Raw genomic sequence first — 20,071 nt, 5'->3', positions numbered from 1 at the left:
AAGGGGCCATTCACATGACATTTCTGTTGTTCTTTAAGCAGATCTGTTCAACAGATATGATTTTTAAATAGTAAAAATGGATAGAAATACAAATATTCATCCGTTTTTACATGAAAATACAGATCAGTTTGATTGAACAGAGCCATGAATACTAGTGTGTAGACATGGACAAATCTCAAAAGATTTCTTTTGAGAAATATTCGTGAGGTTCACCCCTCCCCCACATGGTTTCCAAAAGTGCTATTATTATACTCTTGGGTCTCCTCAGACCCCAAAATATAATAAGACCAAGGAGGTGAATGAAAATAACAAACAGTCCATTTGCATCTTATTCTGGCCTCATCCGGTCACTGGATGACATTACGTGCCCCTGGGTCCCAGATGAGACTTGTGTTTTGGCCTCAGTGGTGACATGGGGCATTCTGACATCACACACCATGTGACCGATGAGGGCCAATCACAGGCCTCAGTGGTGACCTGGAGGTGCATAATATCATCCAGGGACCAAAAGAGACCAAAAAAGATGCCAGGAGGCCACTGGAGAAGTGAGGAATAGATGATTGTTATTTTCATTCACCTCCCCTGGGCCTCCACATATTATACTCGAGGGTCTGAGAGGTCCCCACGGTATATATTTCTATCTGTTGTTCATTTGGAAGGATGATGAAAAGTGAGGTATGCCGCACTTCTCTGTCCATTATATACAACAGAATATGACGGAGGTAGAATTGAGTCAGTAGTACAGTATACACTTTCGACATTTGTTTTACAAACAGAAGTCTATGGGGATGTTGAACAACACATTTTGACTTTTTTTGGATTCAAATGTGTCTGCACAACTGAAAGAAAATATGTGATGTGAATGGCTCCTAACATACAAATCTTAGAAGCCAAACCCTAACAGTAGAATGAGGTTCTGTGGCAATGTTGCAGAGACCCCTACCCCTTTATTCTTCATACTGGAGGTCGGGAACCACATCTATGGGACTGTTATGGCATATTGTAGGACCTGAAATACCTTTTCAATAAGAAGTAGATGTAGAAGAGCTTGGTAACATTGCTGTGCTTCTATTCTATAATAAATGTGTTACTTAAGTTTTCTTTCTATCATTTCTACTTAAATGTACAGCAACCAGACCAAGAAGAAGAAGAAGAAGAAGAACTAAGAAGACACGATGGACACGTCCAAAGAGAAGAAAAACACAGGATGGATGAAGACCTAAAGCAAGGAGAGAAGTATCCTCCATGTCACACACACATAAACACACTCGTTACATCACTATACACAGTCACTGCACATACACACAATCATCACACACATGCATACACATATACACTGATACATGCTCTAGCGGTCGCCTCCCTTAGTATGCCCAGAGGAGGGGCAATACAGTGGCCATGGTTTCCCTGCAGGTTTCCTCCACTGGGGGTTTTTCCTGCCCTGAGTGTTGCTGTACGCTCTTCGTGAGTGATGGGAGGTAACCAGCACATATAAAAATAGATAGAATAAAATACATAGAATAAACTTCACATTAACTTTCTTTATTGTGTCTGCATTATTTATTCTATTTTTGTTTGTGAAAAATTTGTGTGTAAAAATATTTAATTTACAAACTAAACCCAGAATGTAGATGATGTGAGTGAGGGTTGTGTAACGTGAGTCCCATTTTATAGGTTCTTTCTGACTCCCAAATAAAGTTAATAGAGCAGTTAGAGTCGGCCACAACTTTTCATATCTACAATACAACTAAACTGCACTGTATGGCAGATTTCTATCTATAGGGTATTTAGGGGTAGCAGTCACATCCAGGCCCTGATACTAAATTGATACGCTAAAGTGATTAGCGTATATTACAAATAGCACATGATAGTTGGGCGCAGTTACACATGTCACTCTGCTTTATGTACTTCAGTACATTTCTCACTATACGGCTTCTTCCTTCTATAATAGTGTGATATCTTAGGCCTGGTCCATATGTACTGTATATGTGGAATTGGTACCTTGTGGCAATATACAGTACATATATAGTAATACATGTGGATGGGGCTTTCAAAATGCCATCAACACGTAGCAGGGAAAATAATCAGCACTGATCAGCATTTTACACATTTTCACATTCACGTCATGCTCATTATTTCGTCAATAAGCAGCAGATGTTCTATAGTCTACACCACAGGAGTCACTCATTGTGGCTTGGCTATTATTCTCAGAGTAAGTTTTAGGTTTCGTTGAAAACCATGCATTAAAGGGGTTATTCAGGTTCCAAAAGCTATCTGCAAATACATCAACAGGAGTGCAAAATATTCACTGTTCCCTTGCTCAGTTTTGTTTGGCTTTATTTTACTTGCTGCTCCTTGTATCTCTGTTATTTATAACAGTTACTAGCACTTCCTCAGATAAATCAGTTCACAAAGAAGTTTCCCATTCCAATTTCCTGGTTAGGGAGATAATAATTGGTTACGGTCACTATCCTATTAATATTATAAATGTGAAATGTTTGTGGGTTTGTGACTTTGGATGTTCGGATGTTTGTCTGTCAATCACGCAAAACCCGCTCCACCGATTTGGCTGAAATTTTCCACAAACATAGTCACTACACTCGATTGCGCAATAGGCTACTTTTCGTCACAATAGCGCACATACATTTTTCCCAGGACCCCCACAAAACCCAAACTCACATCACTATCTCTGCACTTTGGACCATAGCAAGCCACAAAATTCATATTACCCCCTACAGCAGAGGTCAGCAACCCCTGGCACACGTGCCAAGAGTGGCACTCCTGCCATATTTCACTGGCACACCAGCAGCACAGGACCTGCAAGAGTTAAATGAAGTCCGTGCTCTGCTAGAGCTGAGGCATAAGGACACTCCCCTTTGAGAGGGGTGCAGGAAACTCAGGGGGTGGAGCTTAATCGCTCAGGTCTCTGCCTGCCTGCTATAGTGATAGCATCTGCGATCTGCACCCTGCAAACATTCCCCGAGGAGGACAGGAAGCTGCTAGCAAACTGAAAGTAAGAAACACACAGCTCCCTTCCTTTAGTTCCTATTGTCATTAATGTCAGGCATTTGGGGTTATTAGTTTAGTCCTAGTAACTCCATGTGCCTCACATTAATAGCAATAAACCCCATCATGTCCCTCATATTAACCCCTGTGTGCCCCATATAAAGGTTACTAATACAGTCCTATGAAAAAGTTTGGGCACCCCTATTAATCTTAATCATTTTTAGTTCTAAATATTTTGGTGTTTGCAGCAGCCATTTCAGTTTGATATATCTAATAACTGATGGACACAGTAATATTTCAGGATTGAAATGAGGTTTATTGTACTAACAGAAAATGCGCAATATGCATTAAACCAAAATTTGACCGGTGCAAAAATATGGGCACCTCAACAGAAAAGTGACATTAATATTTAGTACATCCTCCTTTTGCAAAGATAACAGCCTCTAGTCGCTTCCTGTAGCTTTTAATCAGTTCCTGGATCCTGGATGAAGGTATTTTGGACCATTTCTTTCTACAAAACAATTCAAGTTCAGTTAAGTTTGATGGTCGCCGAACATGGACAGCCCGCTCTCAAATGATCTGAAAACAAAGATTGTTCAACATAGTTGTTCAGGGGAAGGATACAAAACGTTGTCTCAGAGATTTAACCTGTCAGTTTCCACTGTGAGGAACATAGTAAGGAAATGGAAGACCACAGGGACAGTTCTTGTTAAGCCCAGAAGTGGCAGGCCAAGAAAAATATCAGAAAGGCAGAGAAGAAGAATGGTGAGAACAGTCAAGGACAATCCACAGACCACCTCCAAAGAGCTGCAGCATCATCTTGCTGCAGATGGTGTCACTGTGCATCGGTCAACTATACAGCGCACTTTGCACAAATAGAAGCTGTATGGTAGAGTGATGAGAAAGAAGCCGTTTCTGCACGTACGCCACAAATAGAGTTGCCTGAGGTATGAAAAAGCACATTTGGACAAGGCAGCTTCATTTTGGAAACAAAAATTGAGTTGTTTGGTTATAAAAAAAGGCGTTATGCATGGCGTCCAAAAAGAAACAGCATTCCAAGAAAAACACATGCTACCCACTGTAAAATTTGGTGGAGGTTCCATCATGCTTTGGGGCTGTGTGGCCAATGCCGGCATCGGGAATCTTGTTAAAGTTGAGAGTCGCATGGATTCCACTCAGTATCAGCAGATTCTTGAGAATAATGTTCAAGAATCAGTGACGAAGTTGAAGTTACGCCGGGGATGGATATTTCAGCAAGACAATGATCCAAAACACCGCTCCAAATCCTCAGGCATTCATGCAGAGGAACAATTACAATGTTCTGGAATGGCCATCCCAGTCCCCAGACCTGAATATCATTGAACATCTGTGGGATGATTTGAAGCGGGCTGTCCATGCTCGGCGACCATCTAACTTAACTGAACTTGAATTGTTTGTCCAAAATACCTTTATCCAGGATCCAGGAACTGATTAAAAGCTACAGGAAGCGACTAGAGGCTGTTATCTTTGCAAAAGGAGGATGTACTAAATATTAATGTCACTTTTCTGTTGAGGTGCCCATACTTTTGCACCGGTCAAATTTTGGTTTAATGCATATTGCACATTTTCTGTTAGTACAATAAACCTCATTTCAATCCTGAAATATTACTGTGTCCATCAGTTATTAGATATATCAAACTGAAATGGCTGTTGCAAATACCAAAATATTTAGAACTAAAAATGATTAAGATTAATAGGGGTGCCCAAACTTTTTCATAGGACTGTATGTGAGACATATGGAGGGACTAATAAAAGACCTCAATAATGAAGATACTTCATTATTACCTCCAAGTCTCTCACATATCAGTAACTAGAGATGAGCGAGTACTGTTCGGATCAGCCGATCCGAACAGCACGCTCCATAGAAATGAATGGATGCACCTGGTACTTCCGCTTGGACGTAGCTGGCGCGCTTAACCCCCCGCATGCCGGCTACGTCCATTCATTTCTATGCGAGCGTGCTGTTCGGATCGGCTGATCCGAACAGTACTCGCTCATCTCTATCAGTAACTCTTACACAAGGGTTAATGTGAGGGACATGATGGGGTTAATTCCTATTAATAAGAGGCACATGGAGTTACTAAACTGTCATGCACAGGGCCAGACTTTATGTTGCTTGCTCAAGAGTATCCTGTGCCCAAAACTTACATGTACTGGCGCAAAATAACAAATCATACAACGTTGTATATTGAAGTATATTAACCTGAAATCCTTCTGTCCCAAAGACACTATGTACAGTTTCTCAGAATACCGTATAGCAGCTGAAATACAAATTACATTCAACCCAAAAGTCTCACGTATTCTCAGAATTACAGCAAAAACAAGATACAAAGTTACATTTCATATCCCATACCTTATACACAGTACGAAAACATTACCCGCGCCTGTATTTACACACTTCTACAATCACCGCAGACGAAGTCGCGGGTACCAGCTAGTCTTGTATAATTTAGAACAGACCTGCTTGCTTCTTTAGTATTTTACGCACTTGAAAAAGGGTTTTTATTTACCCGAAACGCGTTGTGCCGTCTCTGTACCTGACATCAATAAATATTGACCTCACTTCATCTGCCGATTGGTTTCCATTCCTTCTATATGACCATTTGAGTGCGGATCCTTGCCTTCTCCTTCCTACATTCACTTTCCCGGTCCTCCGGTGTCTAGTCTTGGTACCGCTGCCACTCTCACCAGAAGTGATTTTGCTTGTATGGAAATTTAGGGTGTTGTGATCCCATCACAACCCCACCAGGTGAGAGGCCCATTGGTCATTCTCTATTTACATCTACTCATTAATTGTAATACTACTACACTTAGTGCGCTCGGTGTCTCTCTCTTTCTTTCTTTTTTTTCTTTTGCATTGTACGCCCCTAGGCATTGTAGGATAAAGGTAGATGCTGAATGGCAAGTCGTCATCAAAGGTCCTTTAGCTCACTAGGATGTACTCTTTAGTGGGCGGAGCTATTCTTGATTGTACAGGACAGGTGTTACACAGAAAAAGCAAGCTGCCGGGAATGGAGACTGATGGAAGATAAGGACGAGAGAAGAGAGTATGTGTGAGTAAGAGGAGGGAACTGGGGGCAGATGTAGGGAGCAATTAAACTGAAGGCAGATGAAGGGGGGGACATTCAACTGGGGGGCAGATGGAGGGTGAGATTAAACTGGGAAGGCCCCTATGCAATGCTATGGAGGTACATTCTGAGAAGATGGGGCTTTGGACCGCATTTCACTATTCTCATAGCTAGAGGGACCAGGCATGGATGCCTACTGTTCTCTGCTGTACTCATGATGGTAATGGAGCCACTAGTAGCAACCATAATGTTGAAGGTTTTATAGTGGGAAGGAAAAAACATAAATGTGCTCTGTTTGCTAACAATTTATTGTTGAGGTTCCCTATAACTTTGTTTACCTACCACCCGTGTACGGGGCCCATACACGGGTGGTAGGGATCTACATTATTATGGTCCTAGGGTCTGTTGTGTAAATCTGTACAGAGTGTTTTCTTTATTATGTCTCCTTGCTGATTACCATTGTTTTGCGTGAGACCTGCTTTGGTTCACACTCTTTGTATTACAAACAGCATTGTAGACCTATGTGATTTCTCCACAACACATACAGCATACTGACCCTGGACTTATAAGTCATTTATTACTACTACCATCTGTTGTATCTTTGAAGCAACTATCCCCTGTTTTTTGTATTTAATGTTTATTATTTGAGTACCATTTAATAAAAATTGTTATATTTTTATATATTGAGATGCTTTTGTCTTTTTTTGACATAGTTAAACTTTGTTCTATCTGATATCAAAGCTCTTCAATATCTGTCTTAGAGATCAATGCTGTATAGTCTAAAGCTCTTAATCAACCTACACAGGTGGTCAAACTCTTGAAACTGAACGGTGAGTTTTGGTGGAATCAGTCGAGATTACTCTATTTGGGCATCTATATGACCCTATCAGTGACCACCCTTTATGAGACTTTTCTGTCATTTCTATCCTCAGTTTTATGACAACCCATGCCATTGGGATACCTTGACGGTGTCTTGGTTGGGTAGGATTGCATTGGTTAACATGAATATATCGCTTGATCTACTATGTGCTTTTTGATCACTCCCTACTCACATCCCTATATTGACACTGATGTACCCCAGGTGCAGCGCCGCACCTCCCATGAGGCGACCTGAAGTGAGCGCTTCAGGCGGCGCTATGTCAGGACCCCAGGGAGGGCGGGATTTTTGATTACCTAAGCCAGTCCAGGACAAGCTGTCCTGGACTGGCTTAGCACCAAGCGGTGGTTTGGGGAGGCCACTGGAGCAGCGCTGCTCCAGCAGCCTCCCCTCATGCTCAGGCAGAGAGCAGGTCATCTCCGTGCCTGCTCTCTGCCTGCGAACAGCGCTAAGCCCCGCCCCTTCGCTCGACCACGCCCCTTCGTCCCGCCCCCTCCTCCCAGGGGGGGGGGTGGCTTTCTGTAGTTCACCTCGGGCGGCAAAAGGGGCAGGTTCACCCCTGCCCAGGTGGCTAGATAATAGCAAATGGCTAGATTGGTACAGCTAGTGCCGGTTCATATGAAATGTGATGCTCTGCAGTCGGATGGCACTTGAGCTCAAAGATTGGTCAAAAATGGTGGAAGCAACTGTGAAAATATCGATCAAGACGGTTCCAGATTAGCCGCTGTTCCTTTTGAATCCACTGTCACCAAAGCACTTCCCGCACAGTAACCCTCCAGCAGAAATGGCAGCATTGTGCCAAAGAGAAGAATCAGGAGCGGAGAGAAAGCAGTTGATTCCTTGTGGGTGTAATGCCATACACATTAGCAGACCCGCCAATCTCTCCAAAAGATGTTTCATTAATGTTATGCGCAGGACTAATTGTATGGGAAGCTTAAGACTATGAATTTGACAACATAACTATATAGATAATATATTTAATAATATAGTCAACGTGCGGCACTGAATGATGACAGATTTATTTATTTTTATTACAGTCATTGGAATGCTGACATTTTCTCATTTTTAAGGTGGACTTCTGGTTTGGGTACAAACTCAATATATTCTAATTCACATGGTGCTAACCTTTCCACAAAAGATGACTAAAACTATAGATAAAGCTAAATAATTTGTCCATGTACAAGTCCTTTATTATCATCTTTCTATTCTTTTTTTAATCTAGGAACAGAGAAGGAGGTCCAAAACCTTAAAGAGGACCTTTCACCGATTTGGGCACAGGCAGTTCTATATACTGCTGGAAAGATGACAATGCGCTGAATTCAGCGCACTTTCCCAATCTGTGCCCCGGATAAAGAGTTCCTCCCCGCTAACACTGTACAGCACTATAGGCGCTGCTGTGAAGAAGGACGTACCTGACTGACTGTCAGGAATGCCCTTCTGACTGTAAAGCCCTACGGTACTGGGACCAATAGCTCTTTACACGGGGCACAGATCAGGAAAGCCGACAGTGTGCTGAATTCAGCGCATTGTCAGCTTTCCAGCAGTATATAGAACTGCCTGTGCCCAAATCAGTGAAAGGTCCTCTTTAAATGACTCCTCTGAGTTGAAGTAGTAGGGATTTGTAAGTGTAATGATATTGTATAATAAATACAGTGTACATTTTGATCTATGAAATTTGTATCATTTGTAAATAATTCCTCTATAACTATAAAAAGAAGACAAATTAATATGGCTGAATTCAGTGAACCTTTTCACCAAGCTCACCAGTCAGGATGTTCAGTCTAGTATATGATTTAGGTCACCTCTCCCACCAAGGCCGGCTCCAGGTTTTTATGGGCCCTTGTGCGACACAGCCTCAGAGGGCCCCCTTGTGGAGGAGACGGGAGTCGGGACACTGCATGCCACTGCGGGCAGACAAAGCAAGTGATGTCACGCAGGAGCGCAGTGTCACCTACGCCATACGTCCCAACTTTTGAAGAGTAGAAAGATGGACAAAATGTATGGTGCGCAGAGCGGCAAATTTTGCTCCGCCCACTTTTATGTTGACTCTGCCCATTTTCATTCATTGTTCATGTGCTCCCACACAGTATAATCCTCCTACAGTCATCCGTAAATTATATGCCTCCCTCCATCTATCCCCCAGTTTCATATACACCCTTCCTCTGCCCCCAGTTTCATGTCCCGCCTCCATCTCTGTCCCCAGTTTCATGCCGTTCCCCCCCTTCATCTTCCCCAGTGTCATGCTGTTCTCCCCCCCCTTCATCTTCCCCAGTGTCATGCCGTTCTCTCCCCCCTTCATCTTCCCCAGTGTCATGCCGTTCTCCCCCCCCCCCTTCATCTTCCCCAGTGTCATGCCGTTCTCCCCCCCCCCTTCATCTGCCCCAGTGTCATGCTGTTCTCCCCCCCCCCCCTTCATCTGCCCCATTATGCCGTGTGCTGATGCCGGCCCTGTGTCCCACGTAAATAATGACATATTTAATCTGCACATAGATATTATGGTTGGCAGGAAAGGTTGCTGCATGAACATCACTTACACAATAAAACAAAGGCTTAATAACCATTTGGAATATTTGTGATTCTTTAGTATTTGGACACTTTGTAATACTGTCAGGATCTGAGTTATTTATAAAATGCTTGTGTGTTTTTGTTGGTGTTCATCTGGGGATTTGAGCCGGTGTCCTGTGGTTCTCTTGTCACTGAGCTGTTGGGATAGTGGTTGGGTATCTGCCACAGTGTCTACTTGAGCTTGTTCTGTGTCACTGTTGATGCAAGCTTCAGGTGTGTAATTGTTGTCAACCTATCATGTCTTTCCGGGGTGTGTAAAAGGCTGACGGCTGGCTTCAGTCTTTGCTGTTTTTTTGACCCAGTCTAGAAGGAGAGTTTAGTTGGAGTTGTACTATTTCTGGAGCTGAATTGGAAGTGGTGTGAGTTTTGTTTTGTGTGAGAGTCTGTTTTACCCTCAAACATTCCTACTCAACCCCTGTCCTGCATTTCTGGTTGCCTGTCATTGTTTGGTATTTGTGAGTTTCTGTTTTGGGTTTCAGGTTTGTTTTGCCCCTGTCCTGTGATACCCTTTCCTCACTGCTCCAGTCTTCCTCTCCTCAATTCCTGATGTGTGTTTAGTGGTTGTGCTGCACCTGTTAGTTCTCCAGCACGTCCCATCCTAGTTAGTACTGTTTGCAGCTGCACTTATTCTTTTGTTAGGGGTGACCACCTTTAGTTTCCCAGTCCCTAGCCTCTGTCAGGTCTCTCCACGTTTAGAGAGCCAGTAGTTGTCGGGGAGGAGCTTAGCTTGGGAACAGCTGACCAACACCCTCAGGCAGGGCCTAGTTAGCCGTCGTAGCACTAGGGACAGCTTACCTACCCCGTTTCCCTGGTAGTGCTAGCACCATTAAGTACCACGGTTATCTGGCCTCTACACAACCTTGACAATTACATGCTCACTACATTCCAAAAATGCACCACATTGTGCCAAAGATACACCACGTGTTTGTTAGTGTCTAGCCATAACCAGAACAGTAAATCTGAGCCATTATTTCTCTTCGATGGATTTTTATCTTATTATTGAAACTTATGAGAATATAGAACTCCACAATGCTGAGTTCCATATTCTCATAAACGATAATGTTATTACTGAAACCTAATTGGTTAATTATGCTTTCAAGGCACTTAAAGGGATTATCATTTGGTATACTATAACTATGTGGTATTAAGACCAATATTACAGTATATGCACTAAAGTTATATACTGTATGTAAACTACTGTACTTTGATTTTTGTGAGGTATGGATAATGTAACAAAATATTGCATATTACTTTTATTACTGATGATAACAATTACCTTTATTATCACTTATATTTGGCACTTTGTACTAAAAGGGTCCATTGAAAAGGAATTTGAGGTGAACATGAAAACAATGGGTGGCAGAATCAGAGCAGATTTTGTACTTGACAAAATTCTCATGGGGTAGGATTGCTTAGGCAACAATCCCCCACATTATGTTTTTGTTACTTTGGTTTGCTGTCTTTTTTTTTTTTTTTTTTTTTGCTTTGTATCATTGGAGGTTTGCTATGCTGAGGAGGATTTGCAACCAACCACATTGAGATGCTCAGCTTTTTTTTTTGTGTGTGTGTGTGTGTGTGTGTGTGTGTGTTTGTAAGTAGATAGATGGATGGCAATATTTTGGGTAAGAAAAATGACACATCTGTATAATAAATTGGAGCATTTAAGGCAGACTGCCCAGTTCCTGAGAGGGAGTCCAGAATGGAAGAGACTCCAGAGTCTGAGTGGAGGTGATTAAACATAAGAAACAGTAATACTCACCTCTCCTGGACTCTGTCACAGGTCCCCATTGTCTTCTGGCTTCCTCCAGCCTCCACAATGATGCCAGACACAGCTGAGGTCTGTAATTGGGCCTCATCCGTCACATGGGTGAAAGCAGTGAGTTGATGCATAATGACTAAAAATCCTAATCCTAAAAATCCAGCCCAGTACTGAGCATTTAACAACATGCTCAGCAGACAAAAGTTGTCTGCTGAGAACAAACATTCCTGGAGTTTTCTCATCTCACCCACCTGAGTAGTCTGGGTGAGATGTACACCCCCTCCATTACCTGACCAGCCATCGGCTTACAATGGGCATCGAAGCACTGGGAACAGGTGAGTATGCTTTTATGAGTATGTGTACGTCCCTCGCTTGCTCTAATGACTGCGCACAAGCTGGAGGCTCAGTGATGAATCTCACTCCGGCAGCTTCAGTGCTGGGTGGTGCACATGTATAGTGGTAGTTGGGCCTAATTTTCAAACTTTGGGGTCAGCGCTTCATCTCAATTTTTGATTTGGGCAGCAGAAAAGCTAGAATTGGCCCTGGTTACATTTTTCGACTCCTCTTACCATTCCTTTCCCTCCTAAATCCTTATACGCCAACAACTTTCTTGGCACAATTATACTGTATATTGAATAGAATTATGGCACATTCTTCCAGGTTGTCTTAAGATAAGATAGACGTATTCGTAAATACTGTATTGTAACTCAATAAACCATTGTTTCTCAGATATTTTTTGTAAAAATGCTGTCTCATTTAGTTTCAGTAGAGTTGTCACAGCTGCTTCCGAAAGTAATCCAATTATTCTAGCATTAGCTTCAAACAGAGGAGGCGTAACCAAGGATTATTATTATAGCAGAGCTTTCTGAGACCCAGAACCTGATTGTCTTGTTTTTCTTTTTTCTACTAGTTGCAGCACGGTTATATTAACAGTCATTCACAAGGATAGCAAGCAATGAACCTGTGGTGCTTGAGCATAGTATTACTGTACATGAGCTAGCAAAACTGGATTAATATATAGGTCAGAAGTGGGCATTTACTTGATCTCATTACCTAACTGCAATTACTAGAGTGAGCAGCTATGCCAGCATTCACCTATCTCATGCAGCTACCTTTCCAATGGAAAAGGCATCCAACAACAGAAGCACTGGAAGATCAGGTAATATCCATGAATACAATTCATTTTATACTGGTGACATGTGCAAAGATTTGTCTAACATATGCTTGCTTTGTATCTTCATTTCAAGCTTTTAAACAGCATATAACATTCCCTAGGAAGAGCAAATAGATATTTTCTAAGAAAAGGAATAGGTCTGCTGTCATTTTTATTTATTTCTTCTTATGTTATATTATAAACTACAAGTATTTGCCGATTTTGTGCATGGCTCTCTCCATTCACTTCAAGAAGAGTCATAGACACAGCCAAGCAAGCTTCCTTTACCATCTAGCATATACGTTAATAGAAGAGCCAGGAGACCAACTTTCCACTCATTTTCCATCTGATGCAGTGACCAGCAGCCACTCAGATGAGATGGAACTTAGGTCAGGAACTCCTATAGTAGATATAGGTAAAATGTTAATAAGTTTCAAAGTTGTTAATGGTTCAGCATGTCATTAGAAAAAAAAGTTTGTAGGTTCTAAAGAACCCTAAATGTAAAAGACATTTGTACTAAGAATATACAATAGGTGTAATATCACTAAGGCTAATTCCCCATATTTCAGAAATTCAGCGTTTTTGGCTCCTGTGTAAACACAGTGGAAACAAAACGTTGTATTTTTTTCATCTCATCCATGTAGTGCAGAGGGAAAAAAAGCTGAAAAAACTGTGTTTTAAAAAATGCACGTTTTTTAGAATCATAGCTGTAGAATCGCAAGCATTTTTCTTATAGATTTAATAGGGGAAGAAAAACCACAGCAGCAAGTACTCTGTGAAAAACGTTTCACTTTTTTCCACATTGTTTTTAGCTGCATTTTGCTACAAGGGGTTTTCTAGGCTAACCAGAAAGCCCATTGGTGCCAGGGATGTGCAAATTAAAAAAAAGTTATAATCATCAGTACCCCAGTGCAGTATTTGGGTGTTGTATCCCCCATTCCTTCTGCTGACAGTCCTGGACAGAAGTGGTAAGGCTCCCATAATTGGCATGGCCTCATTGGTAACATGTGCAATACTGATGACATCACTGCTGTTACTGATTGACTTAAATGGTCACAGGAGCCTCACCACTTCTAGCTTGGTAGTGCATGTAGGTGAGTAGAACCTTATTTATTTTACATCTTCCCAAGCCATCAGTAAGTTTTTCATTTAGCCTGCAAAACACAGAATGTACTGTATCCCACAAAGTTTTTGGAAATGCTTTAACATGTGGGAAAATTCTGCTGAAGTCTGTCTTGCCGTAATATGCCTAATACTTCTGTCTTGAGGTATTATTTCACTTTCAATGCCAGACCCTGCTGGAGTAGGATTGTAACAATTTTTGAAATTTTAGAAAGAGCATATTGATAAAACTGGCTTATATCAATTTAACAGGCTAACTACACCAACTCTCTCATTCGCTTTTTAAATGTCGAGTGATAACCGTAAAAATGAACAAAGTCACAAAAAACGATTTGTGATTTATTTTTTTATTTTTTTTTGGGGGGGGGGGGCAGAATTCTGCAGTGTAGGTTTTGATAAATGGAAGATGTGCATAGCTCACAAGCAGACATGAATGTTAAAGCTCATTGTGGATAAATGTTGAGGAAATTAAATTAGTAGAGTCACTGTTAGAGAAGGACATGGGTGTAGGCAAAGTCAATCAGCTGCTTCTAAGGCCAGCAGGCTATTGTCATGTACTAAAAAGGGGTATAGACTTGCAGGAGAAGGATGTAATATTACCACTTTAAAAATCATTGGCTTATCTTCATTTGAAATATGCATGACAGTTCTGGGTGCCATTTCATAGAAAGAATGTCCTAGAGTCAGGGCCATATCTGCCATGAGGTAAAATGAGCATCTTACCCCAAGCGGCAGATGACAGAGTCCCTGAATGGGGCCTGCAATAGGGTCGGTGCAGACAGTGATTATCAAGCTGCACTAATGTCTGCCCCCAAGCTGCAAAAAAAAAAACATTTTCCCTGCTGCCCACACAGTGTTAGAAGCACCATCAGGCAACCCTCCCTTTTGTGTTCTGTTCTATAATTATATTATACTTATGGATCACTAATATGGTGCCTAGACCAAAGGATGCATGCATCTTCTATTCTGTCCCCAGAACCTTCACTATGGTACCACTGGAATCCGGGAGCAGAATAGAAGATGTACTCATCCTGTGGAAAGGTCCCGGGTGCCTCATTAGTGATCTGTAAGTATAATATAATTATTACAGTATGTGTAAGGAAGGGGGACTGTTATTTCCATAGGCACTAGCATTATTTTTGTGGCGGGTACTATTAGGGTATTACTACTGTGCTAGTGCCCCCTCCATTTAATAACGTTACTTACGTGGAGGGGGAGCTATTAACTTTGAGGAAGGGGACTCTTCTTCCTGCGAGATGGCCCTTCCTCCTGTACTGCTCCCGTACTCCTCTTCAGCAGCGATGATCCCTCTGTTCCACATGCATGGAAGCGTAGTAGAGGTGAATTACAGGCAGCGGTGGCACGCACAGTGTAGAGCACAGACAGCAGGAGGAGTCATCTTGCCGGAAGAAAACGTGGATGGTAAGTATGAGTGGAGTGGGGGGGGGGGAGTAGTAGTGACGATCCGTTTCTGGAAATGGGGAAATGGGTTGTCACCGGATAATACTGGATTGTCACCGGATAATAAGAAAATGTCACATGACCGCTCCAGGGATATGAGTAACCATCCATTTTTCATAATTGATGTTACTTAGAAAGTAGGAGGGGGGGAAGGGTGTTTAGAGTAGTGCAGTTATCCCTGACAACTCCTTTAACTGGAGCTGATACATTTTAGTTTCAATTACAGAAGGAATGCAGCCTCCTAACCTGAACTCTCACATTTTTTAGGCCCTGATGGATCATGTGAACGCCAGATCAGAGGGGAGCAACATCATTGTGACTCCCATAGCTGTAAAATACAGTGCACATTGATTGCTGTGTACATAACAATCAATAAGGGAGCCTTCACACGGAGTATACGCTCCGTTCATTCTGAACGTAAAACATGTTCAGAATGAGTGCGTAAAAACCAGCTCCCATTGACTTGAATGGGTGCTGGCATACGCGCACTCCCTATTGAAATCAATGGGAGGCTTTTTTCCCTATTGCTTTCAATGTGATACGCGCATATCACATTGAAAGCAATAGGTAAAAAAACCTCCCATTGATTTCAATGGGGAGCGCTCGTATGCCGCCACACATTCAAATCAATTGGAGCTGGTTTTTACGTGCCCATTCTGTACTTGTTTTACGTTCAGAATGAGCGGAGCGTATACTCTGTGTGAAGGCTCCCTAAGGATGGTAATAAATCGTCACTGTCATAGATTAGCTGCTTTTGTCAAGAAAATGTGTAATTTGGTTGGGGAAAAGCCAGCCTGGCAAGCTGCAGACACAGTGTAGATATATTGGTATATGTTCCTGGTGCAGTTACAGCTCACAAGAATCTTAGAGTATAACTGTTGTTCACTTTTTTTGTACATGAATAATTCAGGTAAATAAAAGAAACTTCTACCTTCTGTTGTCAGCCCTCAGTAGTTTTCTTAATTCACTGCTAATACCTGTCTTCAGTGAAGATGGGCTAAAGAGCACAAAGAGATCAGGTTACATAGAAGTCTATAGAGAGGGTAAGGGGAAGAAGGGACCCTGTGAAAAAGAACAAGTTAAGACAGTAAGTACTTAGCAGGATTCTAGCAGTTTTTAGTAGGCTTTAGCAGTAGTGAGCAGTATAGATGTGAATAAACTAGTGAGATATACACCTAATTGTATCTGCTCCAGAAGGTTTAGGTCTGGATCTGCAGCCTGTCCAGTGAAGACAAATCTGGCAGTAAAGTGATAAGTTTAACAGGCAGGAAAGAGTTGGTAAAACTAAGTAGAAGTGTTTTTCATTGATAACTCTTAGATTTACCTGAACTATTAAAAATTGAAACAACACTTTAAATACTACTCAATAAACCCGTTAGTGTCCGTATAGCAGTATATTGTCAGTATAGCTTGCGGGCAGTGCGCGGCAAGCACACAGACCCCATTATAGTCTACGGGGTCCATGTGCTTTGACAGCACTGCGCTTGCAATTGCGATTGTATTCCGTCCAGGGTCTCCATGTGGACTCTTTCTGGATGGAATACAAGCGCTAGTGTGAACCAACCCTTACACATCTGGGGTCCTTCTATATCTTTTAGGAACTTCACTAGTACATAGAGATTGGGTTCCACCTGATCTCCAAATATAGTATAATGATGTATTACTCGTTGTAGGAATTCTTTGCCTTTGTGTCTCCATTTGCTGATCTTTGATACACTTCTGACATTATTATACACTGTGTTATTGCTTACTGTTAATTGTAATGTGAAAAACTACGCAAAAAGATTAAAAAAAAAAATGGTAGAGAATCGGTGAGGTGAGCATGAGGTTATTTTTTTTTTTATTCTGATCCTTTTTTTTTTTTTTAAAGAAAATGTTACAGCTGTATGAACTACTTAATATGAAAGGTCACATATGTCTATTAGTGCTACGTTCTTACACAATTTTTCCGCTTAAATCATTGAGATGAGATCTACAAAAAGTATCCACAGAAATCAGACTTCAATTTCAGGATCAAACATGTCCAAGTAATAAGTCCTCGCAGTGGTTGGTCATACTTTTCCAGAATACACTTGAGGTTGTCATAGTGAAATTAAAAACCGTAAGATAAACTGACCTAGAAGAACAAGTTAGGAAAACAATCAGCGTCGGCTCTGAACTATTCCATTCGCATTGTGTGAAACTTTAATTGCTCTCCAGCAGTTCTTCTCATCTGCAGCAGCTTCAGACCTATTAACTGCAACACCGGCCTACAAAGTTACAAATGGATTTTACAGAGAAACTTTGAAGCAAGTTTATTAACTCTTTTGCTGGAAAGGACTGACAGCCCTCTTCACAAAGCCCAAGGGTTTTCACATTTTCTGTGTGCAATAAGGCTCCATGAGGAAACGCAGCAGAAAAAAACGCAGCGTTTTACAATACAGGCAAAGTGAATGAGATTCTGGCTAATCACATCCACACAGTTTTGAGCTGCGTTCCACAGTGTGGGATCATGCCCCTCGTTCACATCTTTTTGGTAGTCAATTTGGATAGTCCGCATGGGGACCCCCTCAAACGGAATACCAAACGCGTTGGCAAGCGGTGTGCAGTGAAAGCACACGGACCCCATAGACTATAATGGGGTCCGTGTGCTCTCCGCATTCTGCCCACACGAATCATGCAGACATGAAAGTAGATCACAAAGTACTTTTCTGTCCGCATGTTCTGTGCGGACACCGCACAGAGAGCACACAGACCCCATTATAGTGTATGAAGTCCGTGTGCTTTCACTGCACACTGCTTGCCAATGCGTTTGGTATTCCGTTCGGGGGGGAGGGGGAAATAGGGGTCTACATTTTCACCCTATAATTATGGTGTACAACATACAACATATTTATGAAAAGCAAAAAAGTTCAAAAGCAGCAGCACCGTTCTGTGAGTGTGAACATACACCAAATCACTGGATCTCAAACTAGATGATCTGGCATTCAGGTGGTGCTCACTGTTAAACAAATAGTCCAATATAGTGCAAAAAAAATAGAAAAAAATCAGGGCACTCACCAGCCAGTAGTAAAATTCACCAAACTTTAATAATCTTCCATAAAAATAGGCACTTGAACAGCATTTACAGACGGGTGTAGGGTAGATGGAATGTAGAAGAAATGAAGCGACGACCGTTTCGTGCTAAATGCACTTCATCAGGCTTCCCAAAATTCAGGTGTCACCAGCCGACATATATACCAGCCGTGGGGCACACCCATATCACCACAAAAATAAATACAATTTAAATACCACAAAAAGCATTTAAAACATGTTAAAACAACTTCACAATACATTACATCATTATACATTAACATTTTTTACTGATTGCTAAATTTATTTCAAATTTTGAAACTTTTTAAACTTTATTAAGCTTTTCATAACCTCTAACAGGCTAAAAGAACCTTTTGCTCTGCTCCTTATAATAGGCGGACTTAAAGGAGAACCGCACTTCTAACACAGACACACAAATGAACACACTACTATGTTCATTCAAAAAACCCGCCAGCATAGTCCATTGAAAACATACTGACTTGACAGCTAATCAAAAAGGGAGCTACTTATTCCCATTATAGGTATAGGCATCCAACCAACATCCATATAAATCGCGGACCAGAATGAGAACTGTATCCAACTATGAAACTCCACCCCTAACCTGTTTAAACCGATGGCCAACAGAGCTCAAAAGAGCTACTTTGACCATTATAAAACCCTAGCTAATCACAAACCAACCACCAAAGGAGCCATTTTACCTACTGTCCAAATATAGATATTATTATATAGACTTATTACGGCGAACGAGAAAAAGTCCCCACCCATACTAATGTGAGCCAATCACGAAGTAAGCTACAATAACAAAATTCTTAGCATGAGGAATATAGTGTGTACGTACATGCGCTACCTCCTTTGCCACTGAATCGTAATTCAAAGGAATTACCGCTTAAGATCTTACTAATAAATGGCAATAGACAAATACAAAACTGGCTACATTTACAGAAATACGCTCATGTCCATACGATCATTCAATCCAAGCGGCCCCATAGCTCCTGTACGTAGTATAATTCTACCTTCTTCTTGTAGAAGTTTTTTACCTCTGTCTCCTCCTCTTGGTAATGGAGCTACATGTTTCAGACCGCAAAACAACAAACAGTTTGGGTTACCATTATGTGATTCTCTGACATGTTTAATAAATCTGGGTGATCCCTTACCACTGTCTACAGATCTAAAATGCTCTCTTATTCTATGGAAAAGGGGTCTAATTGTCTTCCCTATATAGAATCTTTTACAGGGACATTGGATACAATACACAACATACGTAGTCTGACATGTAAAGAACTGTTTAATCTTAAACTCAATCCCTCCTAGGTTAAGATATTTAGCTCGACTATTAAACTTGCAAAATAAACAGTGTCCACACTGGTGATTACCCTCTGGTTTGACTACATCCAACCATGTGCTCTTCTGAGTCACATAATTACTACGTACTATCTGATCCTTTATAGTACCACATTTCTTAAATGTAATTAAGGGCCGATTATTTGCCTTTTTTGCCAAAAGAGGATCATTTTCTAATAAATGCCAATTATTGTACAGAGCGCTCCTAATACGAATTGCCAATGGGCTATACCTAAAAGAGAACACAAACCTATTTTGTTCTTTAACTCTATTATTCTGAAATAAGCTATCCCTTTCTACAGTACTAGCTCTTTTATATGCCTTTTCCACAATCGCCCTAGGGTAGCCTCTTTCCTTTAAACGATCTTTCAATTCTTTTGATTGTCTTTCATATTGATCACTCCGATTATTGATTCTTTTTAATCTAACAAAATGACTATATGGCAGTGCCTCCTTTACGTGGCTAGGGTGGAAACTATCAAAGTGTAGCAAAGAATTAGTCGCTATATTTTTTCGATACACTTGAGTATTAAGTTCACCATTTACTACGTTCAATTGTACGTCCAGAAATTCTAAAGATGTTCCCCCAATTTTATACGTGAAATTCA

At 41.3% G+C, this 20,071-nt stretch overlaps 1 protein-coding gene across 1 annotated transcript in view; it reads left to right on the top strand.

Annotated features, from left to right (window-relative positions):
* Positions 1-12,193: 12,193 nt before the first annotated feature.
* Positions 12,194-20,071, top strand: part of ATP2C1 (ATPase secretory pathway Ca2+ transporting 1) — a 115,553-nt gene continuing 107,675 nt past the window's right edge. The window contains exon 1 of the mRNA XM_075271294.1: positions 12,194-12,473. Coding sequence (XP_075127395.1) covers positions 12,396-12,473 — 78 coding nt within the window. The 5' untranslated portion in view covers positions 12,194-12,395. The remainder of the gene's footprint in view (positions 12,474-20,071) is intronic.

This window comes from Leptodactylus fuscus, chromosome 4 (genome assembly GCF_031893055.1).
Source record: "Leptodactylus fuscus isolate aLepFus1 chromosome 4, aLepFus1.hap2, whole genome shotgun sequence".
Taxonomy (NCBI): domain Eukaryota; kingdom Metazoa; phylum Chordata; class Amphibia; order Anura; family Leptodactylidae; genus Leptodactylus; species Leptodactylus fuscus.
This window is presented reverse-complemented; position numbering and strand designations above follow the sequence as displayed.